The 21,921-nt window shown below is 34.2% G+C and overlaps 5 protein-coding genes across 11 annotated transcripts; 3 read left to right on the top strand and 2 right to left on the bottom strand.

The window, feature by feature from the left end:
* Positions 1 to 496: 496 nt before the first annotated feature.
* Positions 497 to 3,321, top strand: LOC111296995 (uncharacterized). 5 transcript variants are annotated; one of them, XM_089741485.1, is made up of 5 exons: positions 497 to 643; positions 1,744 to 2,378; positions 2,604 to 2,673; positions 2,776 to 2,807; positions 2,904 to 3,081. In XM_089741485.1, exons 1-4 carry the CDS (start codon positions 603 to 605, stop codon positions 2,804 to 2,806), a joined length of 777 nt encoding a protein of 258 aa, XP_089597611.1. In that variant the 5' UTR covers positions 497 to 602; the 3' UTR covers position 2,807; positions 2,904 to 3,081. The 5 variants fall into 5 exon arrangements, 4 of the variants coding, with proteins under 4 accessions (XP_089597611.1, XP_022747249.2, XP_089597610.1 ...); XM_022891514.2 differs by having other exon boundaries at positions 2,604 to 2,677; positions 2,904 to 3,080; XR_016326199.1 differs by lacking the exon at positions 2,904 to 3,081 and adding an exon at positions 3,095 to 3,321 and having other exon boundaries at positions 2,604 to 2,807.
* Positions 3,322 to 3,433: 112 nt separating this feature from the next.
* Positions 3,434 to 6,284, bottom strand: LOC111296994 (laccase-17-like). Of its 2 annotated transcripts, none has more exons than XM_089741483.1 (6): positions 5,920 to 6,284; positions 5,681 to 5,826; positions 5,340 to 5,584; positions 5,119 to 5,247; positions 3,935 to 4,897; positions 3,434 to 3,815 (listed from the first exon to the last, which is right to left on the bottom strand). In XM_089741483.1, the coding sequence occupies exons 1-6, from the start codon at positions 6,187 to 6,189 to the stop codon at positions 3,685 to 3,687; spliced, it is 1,884 nt and encodes a 627-aa protein (XP_089597609.1). In that variant the 5' UTR covers positions 6,190 to 6,284; the 3' UTR covers positions 3,434 to 3,684. The 2 variants fall into 2 exon arrangements, with proteins under 2 accessions (XP_089597609.1, XP_022747247.1); XM_022891512.2 differs by having other exon boundaries at positions 5,681 to 5,832; positions 5,920 to 6,253.
* A 3,778-nt stretch (positions 6,285 to 10,062) lies between these two features.
* Positions 10,063 to 10,503, bottom strand: LOC111297179 (cyclin-dependent protein kinase inhibitor SMR4). Its single transcript, XM_022891816.2, has one exon. It carries the CDS (start codon positions 10,381 to 10,383, stop codon positions 10,186 to 10,188), a length of 198 nt encoding a protein of 65 aa, XP_022747551.2. The 5' UTR covers positions 10,384 to 10,503; the 3' UTR covers positions 10,063 to 10,185.
* Positions 10,504 to 13,523: 3,020 nt separating this feature from the next.
* On the top strand, positions 13,524 to 15,303 carry LOC111297841 (putative WRKY transcription factor 49). Of its 2 annotated transcripts, XM_022892438.2 has the most exons (3): positions 13,684 to 14,230; positions 14,305 to 14,451; positions 14,654 to 15,292. In XM_022892438.2, the coding sequence occupies exons 1-3, from the start codon at positions 13,962 to 13,964 to the stop codon at positions 15,153 to 15,155; spliced, it is 918 nt and encodes a 305-aa protein (XP_022748173.1). In that variant the 5' UTR covers positions 13,684 to 13,961; the 3' UTR covers positions 15,156 to 15,292. The 2 variants fall into 2 exon arrangements, with proteins under 2 accessions (XP_089597607.1, XP_022748173.1); XM_089741481.1 differs by lacking the exon at positions 14,305 to 14,451 and having other exon boundaries at positions 13,524 to 14,230; positions 14,654 to 15,303.
* Positions 15,304 to 16,005: 702 nt separating this feature from the next.
* LOC111297321 (ATP-dependent zinc metalloprotease FTSH 3, mitochondrial-like) lies at positions 16,006 to 21,864 on the top strand. The gene is made up of 8 exons (XM_089741480.1): positions 16,006 to 16,240; positions 16,336 to 16,564; positions 16,649 to 16,714; positions 17,947 to 18,065; positions 18,660 to 19,145; positions 19,268 to 20,035; positions 20,457 to 20,684; positions 21,222 to 21,864. The coding sequence occupies exons 1-8, from the start codon at positions 16,181 to 16,183 to the stop codon at positions 21,699 to 21,701; spliced, it is 2,436 nt and encodes an 811-aa protein (XP_089597606.1). The 5' UTR covers positions 16,006 to 16,180; the 3' UTR covers positions 21,702 to 21,864.
* The last annotated feature ends 57 nt before the right edge of the window (positions 21,865 to 21,921 follow it).

Raw genomic sequence — 21,921 nt, 5'->3', positions numbered from 1 at the left:
AAAATTTTTATAAAAATTATTTATGAATCGAAGAAAACAAAAGTATTTCTTGTTTAGCTTATCAAAATGAATTGTGATATAATAATATTTGATATAAAATACGTAATTTTAATAGAAGTGGTTAAATATAAATTTTCTGAAATGTAAATGGTTATGAGTGTAAATTTGAGAAAAATACAGGTAGATTTTGAAATTTACCCTATTTAACAAAAATCATTGACGTAAACAAATACCAATACAGTAATTAAGAGTAATAGATTGGGTAGTGGGCCCTTATCCACTGAACATAGCGCCAGCGCCATCGCCATCTTCGGGAAACTCACGTGGCCTAAGCGTGGTCCTTGTTTGAGTTACCATCTCACGCGCTCTCACAGAATGCAAAACAAACGCTTCGAAACTTTAAACAAAGTTTCCACTTTTCAACATGCTATTTGCTCGTGTTTTCCACACTAATTGACTGAGACTTTATAAAGTTTTCAACAGCATGCGAAGTTAAAAAAAGATAGATTTTTTCTGGGAAATCCGCGCAGATGGAAAAGGGTAGTCTGTAGTCTAAGTTTCCTCTTCATCAGGGAGTTTCAGGCGTTCTGGCATTGTCCGAAATGGAAGTAGAAAACGAAACCAACCCGTCTCAGATTAAGAGGTTTGGCGTCTGGTTATTTGATCATGTTTTGTCTTAATGATCTGTAGCTCAGTAATTGCATGTAGTTGTTCGTTAATTTCTTCAAATAATGAAATCTTTGTCTTGATACCAGCATGGTTTTTTGTTCTTGTTTTTGTTTGTGAATCATCTGACACCTTTACTAAATTGATAATCGTTTAGAATTTTGAAGGAGGATTTTGTGTGTGAAAGTCTTGATTATGTGTGTTAAGTTAATAGTTTAAATTTAATCCTGGTCATTAGTTAAGCAACTGCTATTACCAGCTACGGTTCTCTTTTTTTGATCATTTTTTATTGTTTTAGCTTGTTAGCGTAAGTTTTGAGGGAAATTATTACGACCAGTTTTTATTTGTGGTTGATCAAGAACTAGACATGTTTTGTTCTGTTCATGATTTGGATCAAGTTCTTGCCTTTTTTTGCCAAAATTACTAAGTATGGTGATGATTCTCTGTTTCGTCTGCTAGCTTAGGATATTAAGTTAAGGACATAACCTTTGTTTGCCCATCATCTTCTGGACCCCTCAAAATAATCTTTTTAAACTAAAGGAAGGCATTTTAAGATCAAGGATGATGTCTATGATTCCTTGAAGTTGGTCACTTTTAAGAACATAGCCAAGTGCACTATGCATTGTGATAGTCAACACACATGACCTGATCCCTCATAACTTAAATACCACTCTAATTCCCAATATTTGAACTTGAAGCCTCCAAGTGGGAACTCTCAAGATCTAACCATTTGGTTGTGCCCTTGGAACAAAATATCAATTTTCATAACTAAGAAAAATAATATTAATTCTTTGATGGCATCATTTCTGCTTGTGTGAATCATTTAAAGGTTTATTGTACTGGAGTTTAGGTGCCTTAACTTGTAGGTCTGGTCTTCAACCTTAATGGTGCCTTAACTTGAAGGCATCTTGAATATTTTTCTATGTTTTAAATTCTGGTCAGCAAATGAGAAAGAAAGTCGATCTGCGAAGTAGATCGCCTTCCCTTTTTCTTTTTGTATGTATCATTGCACCATCTAGCCTCTTACTTGCGAACACATCTCCTTTTTCTTATTCCCATTTCTATTATCATTTTCAGCTTGCTCAACATTGATCACTTGAGCAAGAAAAGGAAATTAGGGGCTGAGCTGTTGGGTTTGCCTGTATCGAAGCATCAATGTTGGAAGCGAAGCCTATCATCAAAGCCTCCTACATCTGGCGGTATACTGGAAGTAGAGGGGTTTAGTCCATGCACTTTCAGAGGAAAGGGAGGGGCTGTTTATGATATATCCGAAACTGGATCGGCAAAAGATAGCAATAGCTTTGCCAAAGATTCTGACTCTGCGATGTCTGTGCATGCTGAAGCTAAATTTCGAACAGAGGATGCAAATTACTTACAATATGACAGGTCTTCCTCCTTCTCATCTGATTGGGGATCCAGCTTCCAAGTTTCCCATTATTCTTCCAGTGGTACAACAGTAGCATCAAGGGGTGTCGAAAAAGAAGTACTATCTTCTCCAGGTGGGGAGCCTGAACCTGCTGATGTTGAACTAGCTGAGAATCTTGAGGAGTCCCTTGTGGAGTATGGAAGTCATATAGATTACATCTACTCAAGATATGGAAACTACAACATAGAGCAATACCAAGATAAGGAAATTGAAGAAATTCTCAACTCCAATGGGGCAAAACCAAATGTTTATGTTCTTTCATCCGGAAGATGGAGTGTCAACCTAGGTAATTCCTATGACTTTGAAAATATATATGCATACATAGGAAGCTTATGATTGTATGCGTGATGCAGAGCCATTTGGGGCGGGGGGCAAAGTTTCTTACTCTATCCCTCCCTATCCTTTGCTTTGTTCATCTGCACTGCACATACAACATCACTAATTGAACACTATTAAATTTGGTTTTCCTGCATATACTGAAAGGAGAAGTATACTTTTTACTTTAATGCAGAGGCTCCACAAACCAGAAGGAAACCAACTATTGATCAAGAATTTGAGCAGTATTTTTCGATGCTTATGCTGTAGGGGAGAGTATTTCAAACTGAATGTCTAAGCTGTGTATATATTGTTTTATGTGGCTTTACTTTAAAGTCAAAATGTAAACGTTGGCTTGTTTTTTGCAGTTGTCTAAGTAACCATTTGCAAGAGATTTGAGGTAACGCTAGCTTTGTCTTTTCCCTTACCATCTTCAAGCCAACTTAAGTTAGGTTGTATACACTATTTGATACTAATAAAATGCCGTTTTATGCAGCTATTATGATTACTCTTTTCATAATTTCCGTGCAATTTTTGTCTTTTTCATGTTCATCTTTCTTTTGGCTTTTGCTCGTGGAATGCTTGTGCCTCTGGGGATCGCAATTCCCACTTGATTCAAACATGATGGATGTTCCCTGCTAAACGTGTTGGAAGGTGTATTATATCTGGTTCATTTTGTGTTGGCAGATAAAATTTTAGGTCCTTTACACTATCTAGCATTGTGGATTTACTCTACGGCTGCTAGCTATGATAACAAAACCAGTTAAGAGTTTCATTTTTCATCAAATTGCATGTTGTCCTAACTGCTGGATCTTCCCTAAGAAGATCCCAACATGGTCAAACAGGACTGCATTTGCATTGTAAAATGATGCAATAGGGATGGCACCTGATTATCCGCAATCTTCTAGAATTAACCATGGATGTCAAGTTTAGGTGGAAGTTATTAGATCAACTTCTGTTTGCAGCAAACTATTGATGATAGCAGGAAGGAAAGTAATTGAGGGAGGAGGATGGTTGAACTTAATATTAAAAGCAAAATAAATAAACAAATTAACTGAGATAAATCCATCGGATGTTACATCTCAGCTGCTGTTCTTTCTCTCGGCCAACAAACCAGACCATTCATCCATCCGTCAATGTCATATGTACCACATCAAAGAAAACAAAAAGAATAGCATGAAAATGAGAATTAAGTTACAAATGGAAAGTGCAGACAATTCAGAAACACTCAAAATGTGACCAAAAAGGAAAAATCGTATAGCCCTTGGGTATTAAAATCAACACTGTGGAAGATCGGACGGTGGTGGCTGCAACTTCTGATTTGGTTGCGGACCATCCAGGACTATCCATGCCATTCTCAGTCCCCAGCTTGTGTGAACATCCAGGTGACAGTGCATGAACCATGCTCCTGTTCATAACTCAAACATAATTTCCCAAGTCAAAATAAAAGAGAAATCAGATTATTTCCTTATTCATAGGTACCCCATTTTCCTTTGTTGCGGGAAAAAGAGAAAACGTATTATTTACCTGGGTTGTCTGCAAAGAACCGAATGGCTAGCCAACCACCAGCAGGAACACCAGCTGTATTCCTCTCCATGGGGTCGACAAGATTGAAGTTGGCGGGGTCCTTACTAGCATTAAAGTTGCCAAAACCTTGTCCAACAACGAAGAAATTGTAACCATGAAGGTGAAGTGGGTGACTTTCAGCACCAAGAATGCTAGTGTCCTGCAACACCAGCTCTACACTCGTGTTAAATGGTAGCACCACTGTGCGTGTGCCATTGCTCACATTTGTGTTATTTGGTGCTGTGCCAGTATAATTAAATGGAATTAATGGTTGTGTAGGAAAATCTGTAGTGTAAACTCCATTAGATTGTCCAAAGTAGTAAGCCTGGAGAATAGCCACAGATGGGAGTTGAAATGACACATTGTTAACTGAAGCAGCAAATTTGCTTGAATTATTAGGTCCTTGGCAGGTTGTGTTTTTAGGACAGGGATTTGTTCCAAGTCCTACAGTGAAGAAAAATTTCTTGTCCACAGTTTTTGGTACATTCGCAGGGAATTTAGCATTGGCCAAGCTACGAAATTTCCGTGTGAAGTTTGCAACAAATCCTGTAGCATTAATAGAAGGGAGGGTTGGTTGAAGTAAAGTAAGATTTTTAGAGGATTTGTGATGGGATGGATGTTCATATTCAAGAATTCCTACAGTGGTGGAGTTATCAAAGGAGCCTCGTCCAGTGAAATAAGGTCTAGCAGCCATGAGGAAGGAGGCATTTGGGAATTCAGGCTTGGTTTTTAGGAGAACATTTGTGGTTTGGCCCGGGGTGATGAGGAGCTTGTCAGTTTCGAAGGGTTTGACATAAACGGCGTCACCTTCAACCACTGTTACGGTGTGGTTGGCGATGCTGAAGAAAAGCTCATCGTTGAGTGCAGCGTTGATTAATCGGAGGAGATATGTCTTCCCTGGCTTCACCTTCAGCTTGTATGTGTCTGCAACACTCACACAGAAACAAACACGTTAAACCCAAACTTGAATGGATGGCTTAACTTAGATTGGAAAATAGTCAAGATACAAATAGTACTGCAGTCTTCCTAAGAACCTTTTTGACTAATCTTTTGTGACAAACCACGTTGTCCAAAAAACATAAAAGTTAAAGCCAACCTGTCCATTTCATTAAAAAAAACGTTTATGCTTTAGCATTAACTGGAACCTTTAGAAGAACAGTTGTAGAGTAGCCCTGGAAGCCCATTGATAGTATATGAATCAGAAATATTGGGTCCAGCTCCTGTCTGGAGTGCTTGGCTGATTATAGCTTCAGGGTCTGTATTGAACCACTCTCCTGAAATCCCAAACCCATGCAGATAGTAGTTTTAGAAAACCTGAAGACATGAAGTTAATGCTTATGGATACATTATTATGTCAATTTCTTACCAAACATGATGGTGACTTCCTTAAGGGGTTTCTCAAATGGGTAAGATTCATTGCGCTTTGGGAGGATGATTATTGGTCCATGGATCGTTACTCTCAACCAGGAGATGTGAGCATGCCACCAGAGAGTTCCTCTTTGTCCTGTGATTGTGAAGTTGTAAATGTATGATTGGTTTGTTTGTATGGGACACTGTGTTACGTAAGAAGGTCCATCCGCCCATCCAGTAGTTAGCTGTCTAACGCCATGCCTGTTTCCCAAATAAAAACAAGAAATTTTAAAATCACCAAATTACTAAAAGTTTAACAATACGGTATGCATTAACATTTGAATTAAAGATTCATACCAATGAATGGTAACATTCTCTGCAATATGGTTAACCACCTTAACAATGACTCCGTCACCTTCCCTTGCCACTAAACGAGGCCCTGGGAACTGTCGGTTCACGCTCAGAATGGTCCTTGTGTGGCATAATCTCGTAACATTGTGGTACTGAATCTTTAATCAGTGAACAAGAAAAAGATATTAACATCAAACTAAAAGTTCAAAAGGAAAAGTGAATTAAGAACTGTTCCAATAATGTACATTGAATGTGTAGTGCCTTGTTTTGCCTGCTGCATTCTCCAGTAATAGCAATAGAACACAGAAAAAAAAGAGCATTGCCATTGAAGGAAATGAAGGGAGATGTGAGGTTGCCATATTCTTTCTTTCAGCTGGTGACTTGGCAAAGAAATTATGGGCAACTTTGATTTGCTGTAAGTTTGAAGAGCAACTATGGCTGCAGAATGCAAGGCTACAAATATATAGGGATATATATGATTGTTGTTGATTAGGTACTAAGATTTTCATTTCCATCGATGAGTTGCACGTCCAATGTTATGATGGTCACCTTGTTTGGTCCGTATTGGTTTTGGTCGAGCTGAATTTTAGAGTGTTGATAAAGTAAGATTTTTCTCTTAACCATTCAAGTAAATCTTGATTACCAGAATGACCTTTCACTAGTGGTCCTCCAGAAAAGACATGAACAGGTAGATTATACACATCAAATCCTCAGTTAAAGTCTACTTAGTATTCCTTAATATGCAATTAAAAAGTCAATTTACTAGGAGTACTATATGTCTTTCAAGAAAATCCCATAGCAGCCATTATACTGTAATTAAGCTAAGTGGCACAAGAAAGTCAATAAGAACCTTGACCTTCTAATCAGCTATATGCCATATGTTAAATCTAGTACCTGAAGAGCACATTGAAATGCCATATGCCATATTCTGTTGCCATACTTCTATTCCCATTTTCCTGGAGCGCCTCTTTCCTCTCTTCAGTATCAAGTTGCATAACCAATAGATGGTAGGCTCCGTGGCAAAGAGAATATGCTTTTCCCTTTGTTGTTTGTATTCGAATCCAGTGGGAGCCTATGGAAAGATAATTTCCCATGAATTTACTAGATTCGGTGTAAAACAACCTGCTTGAATCGACCTGAGGAGAAAATGTATTGGGCAAAGTTCAAAAACCGCTTACCGCTTAACAAAAAAAATTATGAGAAATTCTTTGCAAGTTTGGATGGTAAAATATCAGGGCAGGAGAGGCTATTAAAACATTGTTTTCCCAGGGTGCATGTCTGCAGTTTCTCGGTTTTTTTTTTTTTTTTTTTCCAGGGTTTTCCATTTTGAACTATATTAGAATTTTCATTGCAGATTTATACAGGCTTTAGCAATTAATGGTCTTTTATTTGCGTGCATAAGAACCAAACAATTAATTCTAATAAAGCAAATATGATGAAATTTCAAACATGGGATTAAGAAGCCTCGGCTTATCGGAGAGCCGAGTTTGTTGCAGGTACCTGCCCTTGTTACCATATTCTCAAGGTACTTCCTACTTCCCTTGTCTCTAAATTCTTGGAGCCTAAATTGGATCTCCCTCAACTATTTTGGCTTTCAAACTAAGGAATAACGTTGTCGCCGTATTATTAAATGATTTTCATGTAAGTAAACATTAATTATGTTAAATTATATTGTTAAACATCCGTTTCATGTTTTTTCAATCTAACTCTTTATATCTTTGTTATTCTCCTCGTAAGAACGGTGAGATATAAAGTATCCAATAATCTTAAATATAATATGATAACACGATACGAAAATTATATAAATAAAAAATATAAAAATAATACGATTTAAAATTTTAATTAAAATTATAAATAAATTTAACAAAACAAAATATATATATTTCATTTTTTATGTCGATACAAATTATAACGCGTAATTTTCTTATAAATATAATATGAATATACGAATTATTAATATTTTACATGAAATAAATATATGAATTATCATATCTATTTTTAAGATGATTATAAAAAGAGATTAGGCATAGAAAACTGTCTCATGTATGACAAAGAACTAACTTAGAAAAGTTTGAAATTTTAAGATATTAAAGTTGTAACAGTTGAATAGTCCCACCATATTTTTTGCGTTTTTCATGTTCAATCCTTTTCTTCATCTGTTGCAACTGCAAGTTTTGAATGAAACCAAAGACAGCGTGTGGAAACTACAAAGACATTCCAAACTATACAAAAGTGTGTTGAAAACCAGGCATTGAAAGTTTGAAACAAAAAGACCAGAAGACGTTTGATATGTTGGGTTTAGTTGGCAAAAGTTTCTTTCTACCGCATCGTTCGGAGAGAACGATGTGCCATCCGATAAGTGTCCACTCTTGAAAATGAATGATATCTGCTTCTTAAAAATGGGGTGGATTCTGATAGAATCCATGCTTATGGCACTAGTTAAGTGATGTTTGATTAAGGGTCATGATCAAACAAGCTCAAGTGCTTCAGTTGCTTGCACTGTGAACAAAATTGATTGGTCAAACCTATAAATCTTCGACATCACTGGTTACATTGCGAGGCCTTACTGTTGGGCTTGGTTTCCCATGGAGGTGGCCTAATTCAAAACTCATTCATCATGAAATTTTTTAGTCATTTTATGTTTGGTTACAGAGTTTTAAACTCTTATACGACTGAAAAAGAAACAAGAAAGGTGTAGCGGCAACAAAGAAAAAAAAGGATTTTGTGTAATTTCGATTAAGTAGTTTAATTGATATTAGTTGAAATTTTATCAGTGTATTCACGATTCATTATTTTTTAATTTAAACGGTGAATATCAAATTTTGAATTTTTTATTTAATTTTGTGGGTATCTATTAATTTCTAAATTTATTGAATTTTTTTTTTTGTAATATTTTTTTTTTATCAAGATGATTTAATCTTGAAATATTATGATTATATATCTTATGTTTTATGTAGAGAAAACTTTGTATTTTTATTATTTTGATAATAAAGATTATTTGTTAGTGTCTATAATTTTTATTTTTTGTTTTAAAGAGATTTTTTACGTAAATTACTTGTGTCTTTATATTTGTGATTTAGAGATTTATTTGTTGGTTTTATTTATTTAATTCCTATTAATTTCACATAAAAAAAATAATGTAATTTTTTTTTTGTTATATAACATATTTGATTTGAATATTATTTAAAATTATTTTATCCTATCACTTACACTTTACACGAATCAAGTTAGTTGTAGACAAAACTTGGATCAAGAACTAGACAACTCATATTTTCTGGTTTAAACAATGTACAATTATGAGATCAATGTTATATAAAGTTACCGTCTTTATATTAGCAATCTCTCCTTTTCACTAAGATGATTAGTTCCTTTTTTTGTTCTCAATTTTTAATTTATTTCTGAGCTTTCACTTTGAATTCGTACTATGATGATTAGTTAATTATTAATTTACAGCAGAACAATCAATTTTGATTAAGCTGCAAATTATCATTAACCTGTCCCAAGAGTAGCAAATATCATGTAAGGTGGGATTGCAACTTCAATCCGAAATGCAGACATTTTTTTTTACCAGCAATTAATTTCTATTACTGGAAGTCTAATTGTTATGAGAAATTTAAATTCTGAAGAATTGTTATTTGTTGTGGATCCATTGGATTCCTGTAGTCACAAACTTATCTGATCTGACAGAACAGGATTCACATTTTTCAAATTGCATCTTTGCCAGCTATTGTTTCGAGCAGGAAAATCATTGCCCTGACAACACCCACATCCACAATATTGGAAATTGGAATAAACAAGTAAAAGAACATTACTAATAGCCCCAAAATTTCAACGATATGAACGTTTCCTTAGATTTTTTTTAGATAAAATCCACCAATTCATAGCTTGAAATTGGCTACAATTATCAGCAAGATTAGCATCACCATCAAAATGAAGGTGGGAACTACTCACCATAATATACTAAAAATTAAAGTTATAGAAAAAGATATGCTATCACTTTAATAATAAAAAGTTTTTTATGTTAAAAATGTACATAATATATTTTATAAAAAAAAATACATAATGAATATTATCTTAGGATTGATATGATCCTATGTCGAAAGAAAACTTTTCATTGTGCTGTGATGTCGTCTTATAAATGTGACACTTTAATATTATACGAAATAAATTTTAAAAATTTATTATGATATATAAATAAATATTTATATTTATGAAATAAATTTTATAAGATAAAATTATAAAAATTTTAAATCAAACGAATAATGTATTTAATATGTCATATGTCATAGTAACAATTTTTTTTGATAAATCTTATTTTCATAACTTTAGAACAAAATTTAATATGTAAGAAAAGCAAAGAGCAAAAGAGAATTAAGCAGAGGGATAAATTAATAAAAATAAATCAATTATCTTCTACATTACAAATTTGAAGAAAATAAGAATCTAAATCATATATTTACGATTGAAATTTATAAAATAAATATATAATGCAAATTAAGTCTTTGAAGTCTCTAAGCACAAGCTTCACGAATAGGCTGCATAGTGAAAAGAGCATCAAGATCAGGCGGCTGAAAGTAACCGTTCTTCGGTGGCTCCCTCTTTGCTCCGCCTTGTGATTTCTTCCTAGGCGGTGGTGGACATTGAAACGCCTCCGGAATTCTATGCTTCGGCGTCGTACAGCCTTCTTCTATCGAATCAGATCTCTTCATTTTTCAAAAATAGAATTGAATTGAATTTCGTTTCCTTTTGAAAATTTGAAAAATTGGGGGGGGGGGGGAGAGGAAAAAATTGGAAATGTCCGTGCTATCGTAGCGATGCTGTTGAAATATAAAAAAGACTGGTATTTTTTTAATCGTGCGGTGGACGGGTGACAGCTAAGCAGGATTTGTTGGGTCCATGTGGCGGATGATGAGTGGGTTGGTTAATATAATGCGTACTCGTGGCCCACGTTGAGCCGCGTTCTGATAATCGTGGGCGCTTTTTCAGATAGGCGGCCACCGACCTGGGTCGGCGTTTGCGCGGGAAAATTAGGTCTTTGAATCTTGACCGCCCGTTTTGGGGTTTTTTTTTTTTTGTTCAGAGAATTTTATGTTTTCTTTTAATTGGATTTGAGTCGGTGGTCATAAATTGGAGTACTGAAACGCTGTCGCTGTCCATGGGCCCACTGGTAGAATTGTTAATGGGCTTTATAATGAAGACAGTGCCACGTCGAAAGAATATATGGCCTTCAATTTGTTGGGCCATGACCCAAAGATAGAACTCTCGCCACCATTCTTGGGCTTAACTTCTAGAACAACGATTAAGAAAAATAATTACACTTTTAAAATGAAAAAGGATTTTTATTAAAGTTTTTTTTTTTTAATGTCGAGTTTATTGAAATAAATATTCATCCTTCAATACTCAAATATAATGTTTAATAAATAATTTTTTTTTCAAAAAAATATGATTATAAAATATGGCTTAAACGCGTTTGCTTCTAAAATATATATAAAAAAAATAAGATGAATGAGAAACATAAAAAATTTGGACCCACTAACAAAAAAAAAGGTAGAATAAAATAAATAAATAGTAGATGGGCTTTTTGGGGTTAGAGACAGAGGATTTGAACCCTCATGATTTTTAAGGTCGATGAATTTTCTTTTTATTATAAAATTTTATTATTGTTGGTATTGATATTAACATGTAGAATGAAACTTTATTTTTATTCTTGTCCTATTAATTAGTTTTTAAAAAGATTTATCAGATTATAAAATGAATAATTTGATTAATGAATGTTTTTATTTTATTTTTTCTTCAAATTGGAATTGATTTACAATAAAATTTTCTTTTGCTTTTCATAAAATTTAATTTTACATATAAATAAAAAAAGGTTCAAATCATCTTTTTTGAAATAGTTTTTTCATTTTAATAATACTTATTTATTTTATATTTTATATAAGTATATCTTGACACAAGGTGAGTAAATTAAATTTGATGATCATAAATCATAACTTTGAGTCTATGATCATAAACATGGCTTGTTTTATCAAATATATTTTAATTCAATCACACTTGTGTAATATTTTTTTATGTAGAAGTGATAACGATTTCATACAGGTCATATTCAATTGCTTTTTTAAAAATATTACGTAATAATATAAAATTTTAAAATTAAAATTAAAATTAAACCGAAACGAATTTTATTAGTTTAATTGGATTTAATTTATCCATTTTTAATTTTTAATTTATATATATTATTTTAACATATTTAAATAAATTTTAATATAAAATTATTATTTTATTTTATAAAATTTAAAAATATATATAAAAATTTAAAATTATATAATTTTATTTAATTCAATTTATATAATTTTTATTTTTTTAATTCGAATATAATATATATAATATTTAAATTTAATCAAATTTAAATATAAAAATATCAATTTAAATCAAATCAAATACTATAATTTTAAATCATATTTCAGTTCTGTCAAAAAAATTTTTTTTCATCCCCACTCATGCACCCAAGACAAATTAAAGGGGTCCCTCTTCTGTTTTGCGCTAACATGGTTTTGTTGGTTGCACCGTCTCTCCAGGGGCTTGATCGACACGACGGGGACAGCTCAAACTGCTCCATTTTCTCCGCACGTGAATTTTGACCATGACTGGGGCCCCCCAATCGTATACACGTGTAGCTAAATCACAAGCCAGATCCCACATTACAAAGGGTTGACTTTTTAGAAAACGTCCACCTTAAGCAGCTAAACCCAAACCGATTCTGACAGTCAAAACCAATTTGTCTTCACGTTCCAAGAGGGTCAGGGTTTGGCTCACCTTTGGATTTCTAGGATTCACAAAGTCAAAGCCGAACCGATACAAAACTTCCCTCACTCTGAAGCAACTTCTCGGAAATCGTCTTTTCTTGAAGATAAAGTTGTAAATACAAATTGGAACAGGGGAGATTGCTCCCCCTTTAAAAGGATTACATTTAGATTGTCTACCTAATTCATTCATTCAAGCAATTACTTTAAAAAAATTTTGTAAATTTTAATGTTTCGATTGAACTTAAGCCACCTTAATTTATCATCATCTATCTAGTTTAATCAATGGTATAGATGCTCAACTGCCTAAAGGCTTTCAATGATATGGGCAAAGAATATATAAACTTATGCTTAACTGATTTTAAGGGTATATAATTATACCTTCTTTAGTGGTTGACTCTTGCTTTGGTTGAAAATGGGGTCAAGTGTCCGGTGGCTTTGGTCCACCTTAGATGCATCTATCCCATCAAAACAACGTAAGAAGACAAAATCCAGAATGAAAAATACAGAGAGTCCGGCAAATTTAGAGACAATCAGCTCAAAATATTGAGATGGCCACCATCTATGGCAGCTAAGCATGAAACGCGATTTGAATATGCTTAACTCTTTTAGTTACTGCCTATTTACTTCTTTCATTTTACATATTAATGGATGATTTGTAACTAAATTTATATAGCTAATTGTTGATGTCGAACTTCGAATTGAAAGTTAAATTTTTGAAATCATAATAAAAAAAAATGATTAAAATGACTCTTTACCTTGACATTTTGACACTCAAATAAAAGATTAATTATTAAAGATCGAAAAGAGAGTGAAAAATAAAAAAAGTAGAAGAAATGTAAAATGAATAAATAACATTTCAATGGTTTTATTTGTAGATAAAAAGTGAGAGATTTATGAGATAAAATAATGACATAATATTGTGTATATCAAGTCAACTTGATATATTAAATTAATCTAAAAATAAATAATACTTCTAACTATCTGTTAATAGCCTCTGATGAAAAAAATTAATTTGCTTTTTGAATTTAAAAGTGTCCCTCACACTAACTATATATGAAAAACACAACATAGCATATTTAACTAAAATAGTATCCATCAATATGATAATAGTTTTTTATAAGAAAAAAAAACTCATAATCTAAAATATATATATGTATAAATATTAAAATTTGAATCTTGAATCTTGAATGCCACAGGTGACTGCATGCAAAGAGACGAAACCCAATTAAGAAAGTAATTAAGGAGGGGATGCTCCAGTGTACAGTTAACCAAATTTTGTAACAACTACAAGGGCAGGAAATTCTTAGCAAAGTCAAACATATATATGTACAACTCTTATCAACTTATCTGCTCCACTACTCTCTTCCTTCCCCATAAATTTTCTTCTTCCTAGCTACTTAATATTGCATTATCTTACCGGATTCTTCTTGTTGTAATAGCTAAGTTTGTAGTGCATCTTGGTCTAATGCAAGGTTTAATTAGTTATGGCTGAGAGAGCTGTGATGGAGAAAGATCAGAAGGATGATTGGTTTGATGGCTCCGAAGATGAACTTGTGAGAGAGCTTCTTGATGATGAGTCTCCTTTCTTTGTCCTACCTCAAGAGACAATTCAAGCCAAATCAAAAACTTTAGAAGAAGAGGCCTCTAAACGACTCATCTCCACTGTCTATTCAGGGCCAAGGATTGAAGATATCGAGAATGCTTTATCAGTGACAACCTGGAAGGATCAATGCCCAGCACAACAGCAAACCAGGTATGAGTGATGAATTTTTCTAGAGCTCATGACTAATCTTCATTTGATATTAAATGAACAATCTTTTTTCGCAGAATTAATTCATTATTGGAAAGAGGTTTGACTAAGATAGAGAATAAGTATACTCTAAAGATCAAATGCAGTGGCAATGTCATGGCAGATGATGGATATAAATGGAGGAAATATGGGCAAAAATTGATTAAAAACAGCCCAAATCCAAGGTAATTAACTATAGATTTGCATTGCTTATGAAAACTAAAACATCTGAATGTGTTCAGTATCCTCAAATGGAATATCAAATCCTTGGCAATTCAAACATCAGCTTCGCATTTAAAGCTCATGTCCTATTGCTTTTGTCATTACTATCCCCACCCAGATCATGAATTTAAGTATGTGATTTTCCTTTGAATTGGCATGAAACAGGAGCTATTACAAGTGCACGAACCCAAGATGCAGCGCAAAGAAGCAGGTGGAGAGGTCCAGAGATGACCCAGATACACTCATCATCACCTATGAAGGGCTTCACCTACACTTTGCCTACCCATACTTCCCACTCAACAACCAGCCTTTTCAAGATAATTCATCACCAACCAAGAAGCCCAAGAAGGTAATTTCAGAAGCTGAATCACAGGCTTTTGGAGCTTCGCAAACAACAAAACCCCAAGAAACTACAGCAGTATTGCCAAGCTCATTCCATGGCTGCCCTCAAGAACTAGCTCTGGAAGGATTTAGTCAACAAGGGTTGCTTGAAGATGTGGTGCCTTGGATGATAAGGAACCCATCACACAACAATAATATTTCCTCCAATTCCTCTTCCTGTTCATCTTCCCTGTCCCGTTCTCCTCCTGCTTCACCTTCTCCACTGTCTTGGTCTCCTAATTATAACCCATGCTTTGATATAAGCATAAACTCTAGCATTAGTTGAATGTGTTTTGTGGGTTGAAACCAATTAATTAAAACTATAGTATGCCCCCGTTAATGTTTTAATTAATGTGCTCTTGTAATATCAAATTAACTTAGAATCTAATTTGCATTTATTTTCTCAATCTCATACTCCTAACCAAGGTTGCTTTACATTGCTAAATCATTTTCAAGCCATTTTTTAATAACATTAGATTTATTGCTAAAGATTACAATTATATAATTAAATAACTCATAATAAAAAAAAATCTTATTTAATAAGACTTAAATTTGAGATTTAAAAGTTTCTCTAACTTTCTTCATACTACTGAAGCAAAATTTTATTGATATTTTAAAGTTTTTTTTTTAAAGAATTTTTAATGAATTAGAAATATAAGTAAAATCACGATCCAATAGAATTCAAATTATTCAATTTATTTATATAATTATTTATATAAGATAACATTTAATAAATTTAAAATTATGATTTTTTTATTAAAAAAAATCATAATCACAAAAAAATAAATCATATCGTTCCAAAAACAATGGCCCAAACAAAGATGAGTTTAAAAAAAAAAAATTTTAAAAAAAAAAGGAAAAGAAGGTTTGGAAAACCCAATAAAAGAACCCAAATTGATGAATGAAATATTTGGCCCATTTGGTTTGAAAATTATGGATTCTACGAAAGAGTTGTGGATTACAACAACCTCTTGCCACAAGCGAAACAGAAACTCCATTTGAAATGACAAAAAAAACCTTATCAAATATCGCAGAAACGCTTCAATCAGTAAGGTTAGAATGGGGAATTGTGTCACGAAAAGAGGCCGTTCCCGAACTCTGCAACAAATCCGACCTTTTTTCACGTATTACGTCCCAGGTAGGCAGGTACTTCAACTTCAACAAAATCAAGCAAATTTCTTTTTTTTTTTTTTTTTGTATTTTTTGTATTTTTTTCTCATTAACCAAACGGACCCCAGAAGCGCAATAACCCTTCCTTTGGTAGTTAACTATTCTGAATCGATTCATGTTACCATCATCAATACTATTACAATGATTTTCTCCAGAATTGTTCGCACTCTCTCCCGCTCTTCTCGCTCCACTTTCCAAACAGTAATAATATTTCCTTCCCTTATTTTAATTAATAACAGTATCATTTTGTTTTTTTTTTCTGTTTCTGGTAATGTTTTGAGTGATCGTTTTTGCAGAATTTATTATCGAGAAATCTGTTATCGAGCGAATCGCATGTCCCTAGGCCTGTAGGAAATGCGTTGATTTCACGCGTCAATCAAGGTTTAGGGCTTGTAAGGGGTTATTTTGCACCAGCTGGAACTGGGAAGCAGCTCGTTTCAAGTACGCCATTGTCGAATTTGGATTCGATTCTAGCAAACCCTAGGATTAGGCGGTTTTTCTCCAGTGAAGGACCCAAGAAAAGAAGTGAGTTAATAATCGTCGATATTTTTATACGTCTCATTTAAATTTTACACTTTTTTAATTTATTTTTTAACTGAATTATTGTAGAATATGAAAATTACTACCCAAAGAACAAGAAGGGTATTGCTAATGAACAGAAATCTGGATCCAAAGGTACGTCATTTACTGGAAATCCTTTAGAGTGTATTTGTTTAGGAGGAATCCTAAAATTTTCTCGCAAAATCTTAAGATAGGTATTTGTTTCTCACATTTGGCTTAGAGTAATCCAATTACGGGGAAAAATGTCAGATTTTCAATAATACCCAAAGTCCTGGAATCAGAAATTTACCTTTCCTGATGGCATTTTAAGATTTCGCGGGGGAAAGTTGTCCTATTTCTAAATTTGATTTAAATAAAAAATTTGTCATATATCCGTTACCCTTTTGAAAAGCAAGTTTGAAACTCAGTTGTAACTTTTTTTAAAAGAAGTTACCTTATTTTTAATTCAGTTTTAATATGTGGTAATTAAGGCATTTGTAAGAAGCGTTTTTTCCTACAAACGCCTTAATTGATATCAATTAAGGCATTTCTTTCTACAAATGCCTTTTTTGATATTTTTTCAAGAATTTTTGCAAAAGCATCAAATAAGGTGTTTCTTTGAACAAATACCTTATTTGACCCATTCAAATAAGGTATTTTGTTTTTACAAACGTCTTATTTGATAGACGATCTTCTAGAATATTTACAAAATCGAATAAGGCTTTTTTTGAACAAACGTCTTATTTGATGTTTTTTCTAACATATTTACAAAAGTAAATAAATTGTTCAGCTCTTCCAAAAGTCATAATTGATTTTTTTTTTTATATTTTAATACAACTATTATGGTTGATGTCTAGTTAAACACCGTAATTGGGTATATTTAAAAAAATTAAAATCTTTCTTTTCTTTTGCTACTAAAGGCATCATTTGTCATTTGGGTTTTTTTATTAAAACAAAATGAAACGTTACCTAAAGCTTGTCAACGACATTATGGTAATTATATATGAATTAATAAATCAAAATTTCCCTCAATCAAATGAGTGAATCTAATTACAGGATATCCTGAAAATCAAACAAAACCCCGGGTATAAAACTTTCCTGGGTATTACACTTTTTCCTGGAATCCAAGATTCTGCGAACCAAACGCCCCCTTAAATTTTTTTCACATTTAGTTACAATCTTGATTGAGATTAGTGAAAGTTGACAAAAAATTGAAAGATTTTGTTGAAAACGCTTGTGAATCACTGATATTTTCTTATGTTCATGACATCACCATTTGTAAGATGTTGACTAAATTGAAGATTTCATGGTGAATGTAGTTAAGTAATTCGAGCTCTTGTGATATTTATGTTAATGTGATTCTCCAGAGGATTCTGATCCTGGCAATTCCCAGAACATTGCAAAGTTGATGCAGCATATGGTCACTGCTTTATTGTTGGTTGGGTTTTTGTACTCGACATTTTCAGGTCCTCATGATCAGAAGGAGGTTAGCAGCATTTCCCCCTTATTTTTAGAAATTGTTCAGGTTGGTTCTTAATAATACATTGGTTGTTATAAGGCACGATCTCAATGGCAACTTTTCATGTCATGTTAAGACATGAGCTACCCTTTTATTGGCCTTGCCGTGAAGTTACTAAATATGAATTTAGATGACTTAGTATATCGAGGAATCAAGTTTATTGGCTCTCTGGATTTGCCATTCTCCCTCTGATGAAACTGATAATCTTCATGGTTCTTGTTCCAGTTGGTCTTAGCAACCCTTTGGACTTAGCCTAATCCCTTTGTGTATATCTTGTTCAAGAATGTGACTCTAATACCCATGAGAAAACCCAAGTTCAAGCAAAAAAAGTATGAATGAAACCAGAACCAGAAACAGTATCTTGAAGTAAATGCCTATCGTGTGTTTTATGGGATTTATTGGGAAAAAACATGGAACCACCATTAGGTGAAAAAGAAATTGTATGTCTTAGGCTAGGTTTTAGTTTTTATGAATTTTTTTTCTTACAACCATTTTAATTTCCAGTTCTACTCTCTCTTTTCAATTTTTTCTTTTCTTTAAGCTGTGTGATGTGTTCTTCAGATTAGTTTCCAAGAGTTCAAAAATAAACTCCTGGAACCTGGCTTGGTGGAAAAAATTGTTGTTTCAAATAAATCTGTTGCAAAAGTTTATGTGAGGAGGTCACCACACAATGCAAATCAAACCATTGATGATGCTATAGAAGCTTCAACAAATGAAGCCTCTGCAGGAAGAAAGATAAGCCAATATAAGTACTACTTTAACATAGGGAGTGTTGAATCCTTCGAGGAGAAGCTAGAGAAAGCCCAAGAAGCATTGGGGCTAGATCCTCATGATCATGTTCCTGTAACTTATGTGAGTGAAGTGAACTGGTACCAAGAGTTGATGCGCTTTGGACTGACAGTCTTGCTCTTAGGGTCCTTATGGTTTATGGGGAGAAAAATACGAAGTGGATTTGGAGTTGGTGGTTCTGGGGGCCGAGGTGGTCTTGGAATATTCAATATGGGAAAGGCGCATATTACAAAAATGGACAAGAATACAAAGAACAAGGTAACTCATCGTTAGAAAATTTTTTTGAACCTGTATAGTGCTGTTATCTTACCTATATATAAAGTAAGATTTGAAGGTCAGCATCATGATAATTCTTTGCAATGGTTTACTTGCCGTACCAGGTCTTTTTTAAAGATGTTGCTGGTTGTGATGAGGCAAAGCAAGAAATTATGGAGTTTGTGCACTTCTTAAAGAACCCAAAGAAATATGAGGAATTGGGAGCTAAAATTCCCAAAGGTGCACTTCTTGTTGGTCCTCCTGGCACAGGGAAGACACTTCTTGCAAAGGCAACTGCTGCTGAATCTGGGGTGCCTTTCCTCTCTATGTCTGGATCAGATTTTATGGAAATGTTTGTTGGTGTTGGGCCGTCAAGAGTGAGAAGCTTATTTCAAGAGGCAAGGCAACATGCCCCTAGTATCGTATTTATTGATGAGATTGATGCAATAGGTAGAGCAAGGGGCCGTGGAGGCTTTTCACGTGGCAATGCTGAACGCGAAAGTACTCTTAATCAGTTGCTTGTAGAAATGGATGGATTTGGAACAACTTCTGGAGTCGTTGTGCTTGCTGGCACAAATAGGCCTGATATTTTAGACAGAGCCCTGTTGAGACCTGGTCGGTTTGATCGTCAAATTACAATTGACAAACCTGACATTAACGGTCGTGACCAAATCTTTCAAATATACTTGAAGAAACTAAAACTGGATAATGAGCCATCTTCTTACTCTCAGCGACTTGCTGCTCTAACCCCAGGTTTTGCTGGAGCCGACATTGCAAATGTTTGCAATGAAGCAGCATTGATTGCTGCAAGGAATGAAAGTGCAGTGATAACCATGGAACATTTTGAGGCAGCCATAGACAGGGTGATAGGTGGTTTAGAAAAGAAGAACAAGGTGTGTTGTTTCTCATCATCTGCCTCTTTTGTTTATTTATGCACTGCATTATTATAAATAGAAACCTCTATTCAATCTATGTGATCGGTTATTTTTCCTCAAATGTAATTAAGTGTGTGGAAGAGTGATTTGAATGTCTAAATGTCAAAATCTGGTTTTCAGTTTTCCTCTGTGGTGGTATAATACATTTCAGGATGTAGCTGTAAAGTTTGTATAGAGTATAGAACGTCGGTTAAATTGCTTGTTATATGTTTGATCTCCCTTCTTCGGCTGACGTAGTGTCTCAGAGATCTATGATCTATCTGTTTTTCAGTCAATAAAGAAGCTCTACATTGATTTGCTTAGCATCCTTCTGACTATTTCCTGCTTCCAGTATGGAATGAAGCTTTGTCTTATTTAACATTTTTGTTCTGGCATGCAGGTTATAAGCATGTTAGAAAGGAGAACTGTTGCTTACCATGAATCAGGCCATGCTGTTGCTGGTTGGTTCTTGGAATATGCAGAACCATTGCTTAAAGTAACAATTGTTCCTCGTGGTACTGCAGCACTGGGGTTTGCTCAGTATGTTCCCAATGAAAATCTCCTGATGACCAAAGAGCAGCTTTTTGATATGACTTGCATGATGCTAGGTGGTCGAGCTGCAGAGCAGGTGAAACTTCTGAGCACCTTCTCACACTTTTCTTTATACATCTCAGATCATCCTGAATCAATAGACAAAGGCTTCTTTAGAACTTAGAATATCATATGCTTGTTTTCTCTAACTTGAATTATGTATGTGTGCTGGGTGCTTGACCATTTATTTCCAAGGTTGAAACAGAAGCCGTTAGTATCAGGTCTTCAGGTGTCAACTAGAAAGGGACTCATTTGCTGCAGCTTTGCATTTTTCTTCTATATGCATGCTTTGATCACATTGAATGCCCAAGTTTATGAATCACCTTCCTTGTGCATCTGTCTGATATGCATATCTCAAGTTGAGATGAATCCTAGATGGTAATGCCTGACAACTGGTCTGGTTTAGGTAGTAAAGGAAGCCAACGTGTTTTGGCTGCAACAGTTTGCACTTTTCAATAGCATTTGATATTACGTATAAATATTTTGCTTGGGCATAAATTTTCATATATCTATTTTGCACGATAGATTTTTAACCAAGTATTTTATCATGTCATGTATATTTTATGGGGACTAGGTTATGTTGAGGAAGATTTCAACTGGAGCTCAGAATGACTTAGAGAAAGTAACCAAGATGACCTATGCCCAGGTGGCAGTGTATGGTTTTAGTGACAAGGTTGGTCTTCTTTCTTTCCCTCAAAGGGATGATGCATTTGAGATGACCAAGCCTTATAGTAGCAAGACCGGTGCAATTATTGACAGTGAAGTGAGAGAGTGGGTGGGTAAGGCATATGAACGAACGGTGCAGCTGATAGAGGAGCACAAAGAGCATGTGGCTCAGATTGCAGGATTGCTTATAGAGAGAGAGGTCCTTCACCAAGAGGACTTGGTTAAGATACTGGGGGAACGTCCATTTAAATCAAGTGAGCCCACTAATTATGATAGGTTTAAGCAAGGGTTCCAAGAAGAGTACAAGGAATCCAAGGAGGCAACGGAGGGCAAAATTGTGGTGGATGATGGTTCAACACCCTTGGAACCTGAGGTTGCGCCTGCATAATTTTCTAACATTATAGGTTAATTTGCTCATTTTGCGTCCCCTTCTTATCCAAACTGAACTCTAAGCAGTAAAATGGAAAACAAAATGCCTAATCTGAAAATGAAATGTTCTTTCTGGAATTCTTTGATATATCAAGAGGCATCTCGCAATTTGCAAAGCGAAAGTGAATTTTCGATATAAGCCTACGGAGCTCAATGGAGTAGTAGCTTGTTATTTTAAG

Source organism: Durio zibethinus, chromosome 12, assembly GCF_047325235.1.
Source record: "Durio zibethinus cultivar Kanyao isolate XHJ-2024 chromosome 12, ASM4732523v1, whole genome shotgun sequence".
Classification (NCBI taxonomy): Eukaryota; Viridiplantae; Streptophyta; class Magnoliopsida; order Malvales; family Malvaceae; genus Durio; species Durio zibethinus.
This window is presented reverse-complemented; position numbering and strand designations above follow the sequence as displayed.

Coding starts and splice junctions, on each gene's coding strand:
- LOC111296995 (XM_089741485.1), top strand. CDS start 603: ATGGAAGTAGAAAACGAAACCAACCCGTCTCAGATTAAGAG. Junction 644..1,743: donor AACCCGTCTCAGATTAAGAG/GTTTGGCGTCTG, acceptor TATCATTTTCAG/CTTGCTCAACATTGATCACT. Junction 2,379..2,603: donor AAGATGGAGTGTCAACCTAG/GTAATTCCTATG, acceptor ACTTTAATGCAG/AGGCTCCACAAACCAGAAGG.
- LOC111296994 (XM_022891512.2), bottom strand. CDS start 6,189: ATGGAAATGAAAATCTTAGTACCTAATCAACAACAATCATATATATCC. Junction 5,248..5,339: donor GGAAGTCACCATCATGTTTG/GTAAGAAATTGA, acceptor TTGGGATTTCAG/GAGAGTGGTTCAATACAGAC. Junction 4,898..5,118: donor CTACAACTGTTCTTCTAAAG/GTTCCAGTTAAT, acceptor TGAGTGTTGCAG/ACACATACAAGCTGAAGGTG.
- LOC111297179 (XM_022891816.2), bottom strand. CDS start 10,383: ATGAAGAGATCTGATTCGATAGAAGAAGGCTGTACGACGCCGAAGCAT.
- LOC111297841 (XM_022892438.2), top strand. CDS start 13,962: ATGGCTGAGAGAGCTGTGATGGAGAAAGATCAGAAGGATGATTGGTTT. Junction 14,231..14,304: donor CCAGCACAACAGCAAACCAG/GTATGAGTGATG, acceptor CTTTTTTCGCAG/AATTAATTCATTATTGGAAA. Junction 14,452..14,653: donor AAAAACAGCCCAAATCCAAG/GTAATTAACTAT, acceptor GGCATGAAACAG/GAGCTATTACAAGTGCACGA.
- LOC111297321 (XM_089741480.1), top strand. CDS start 16,181: ATGATTTTCTCCAGAATTGTTCGCACTCTCTCCCGCTCTTCTCGCTCC. Junction 16,565..16,648: donor TGAAGGACCCAAGAAAAGAA/GTGAGTTAATAA, acceptor GAATTATTGTAG/AATATGAAAATTACTACCCA. Junction 19,146..19,267: donor ACAAGAATACAAAGAACAAG/GTAACTCATCGT, acceptor TTGCCGTACCAG/GTCTTTTTTAAAGATGTTGC.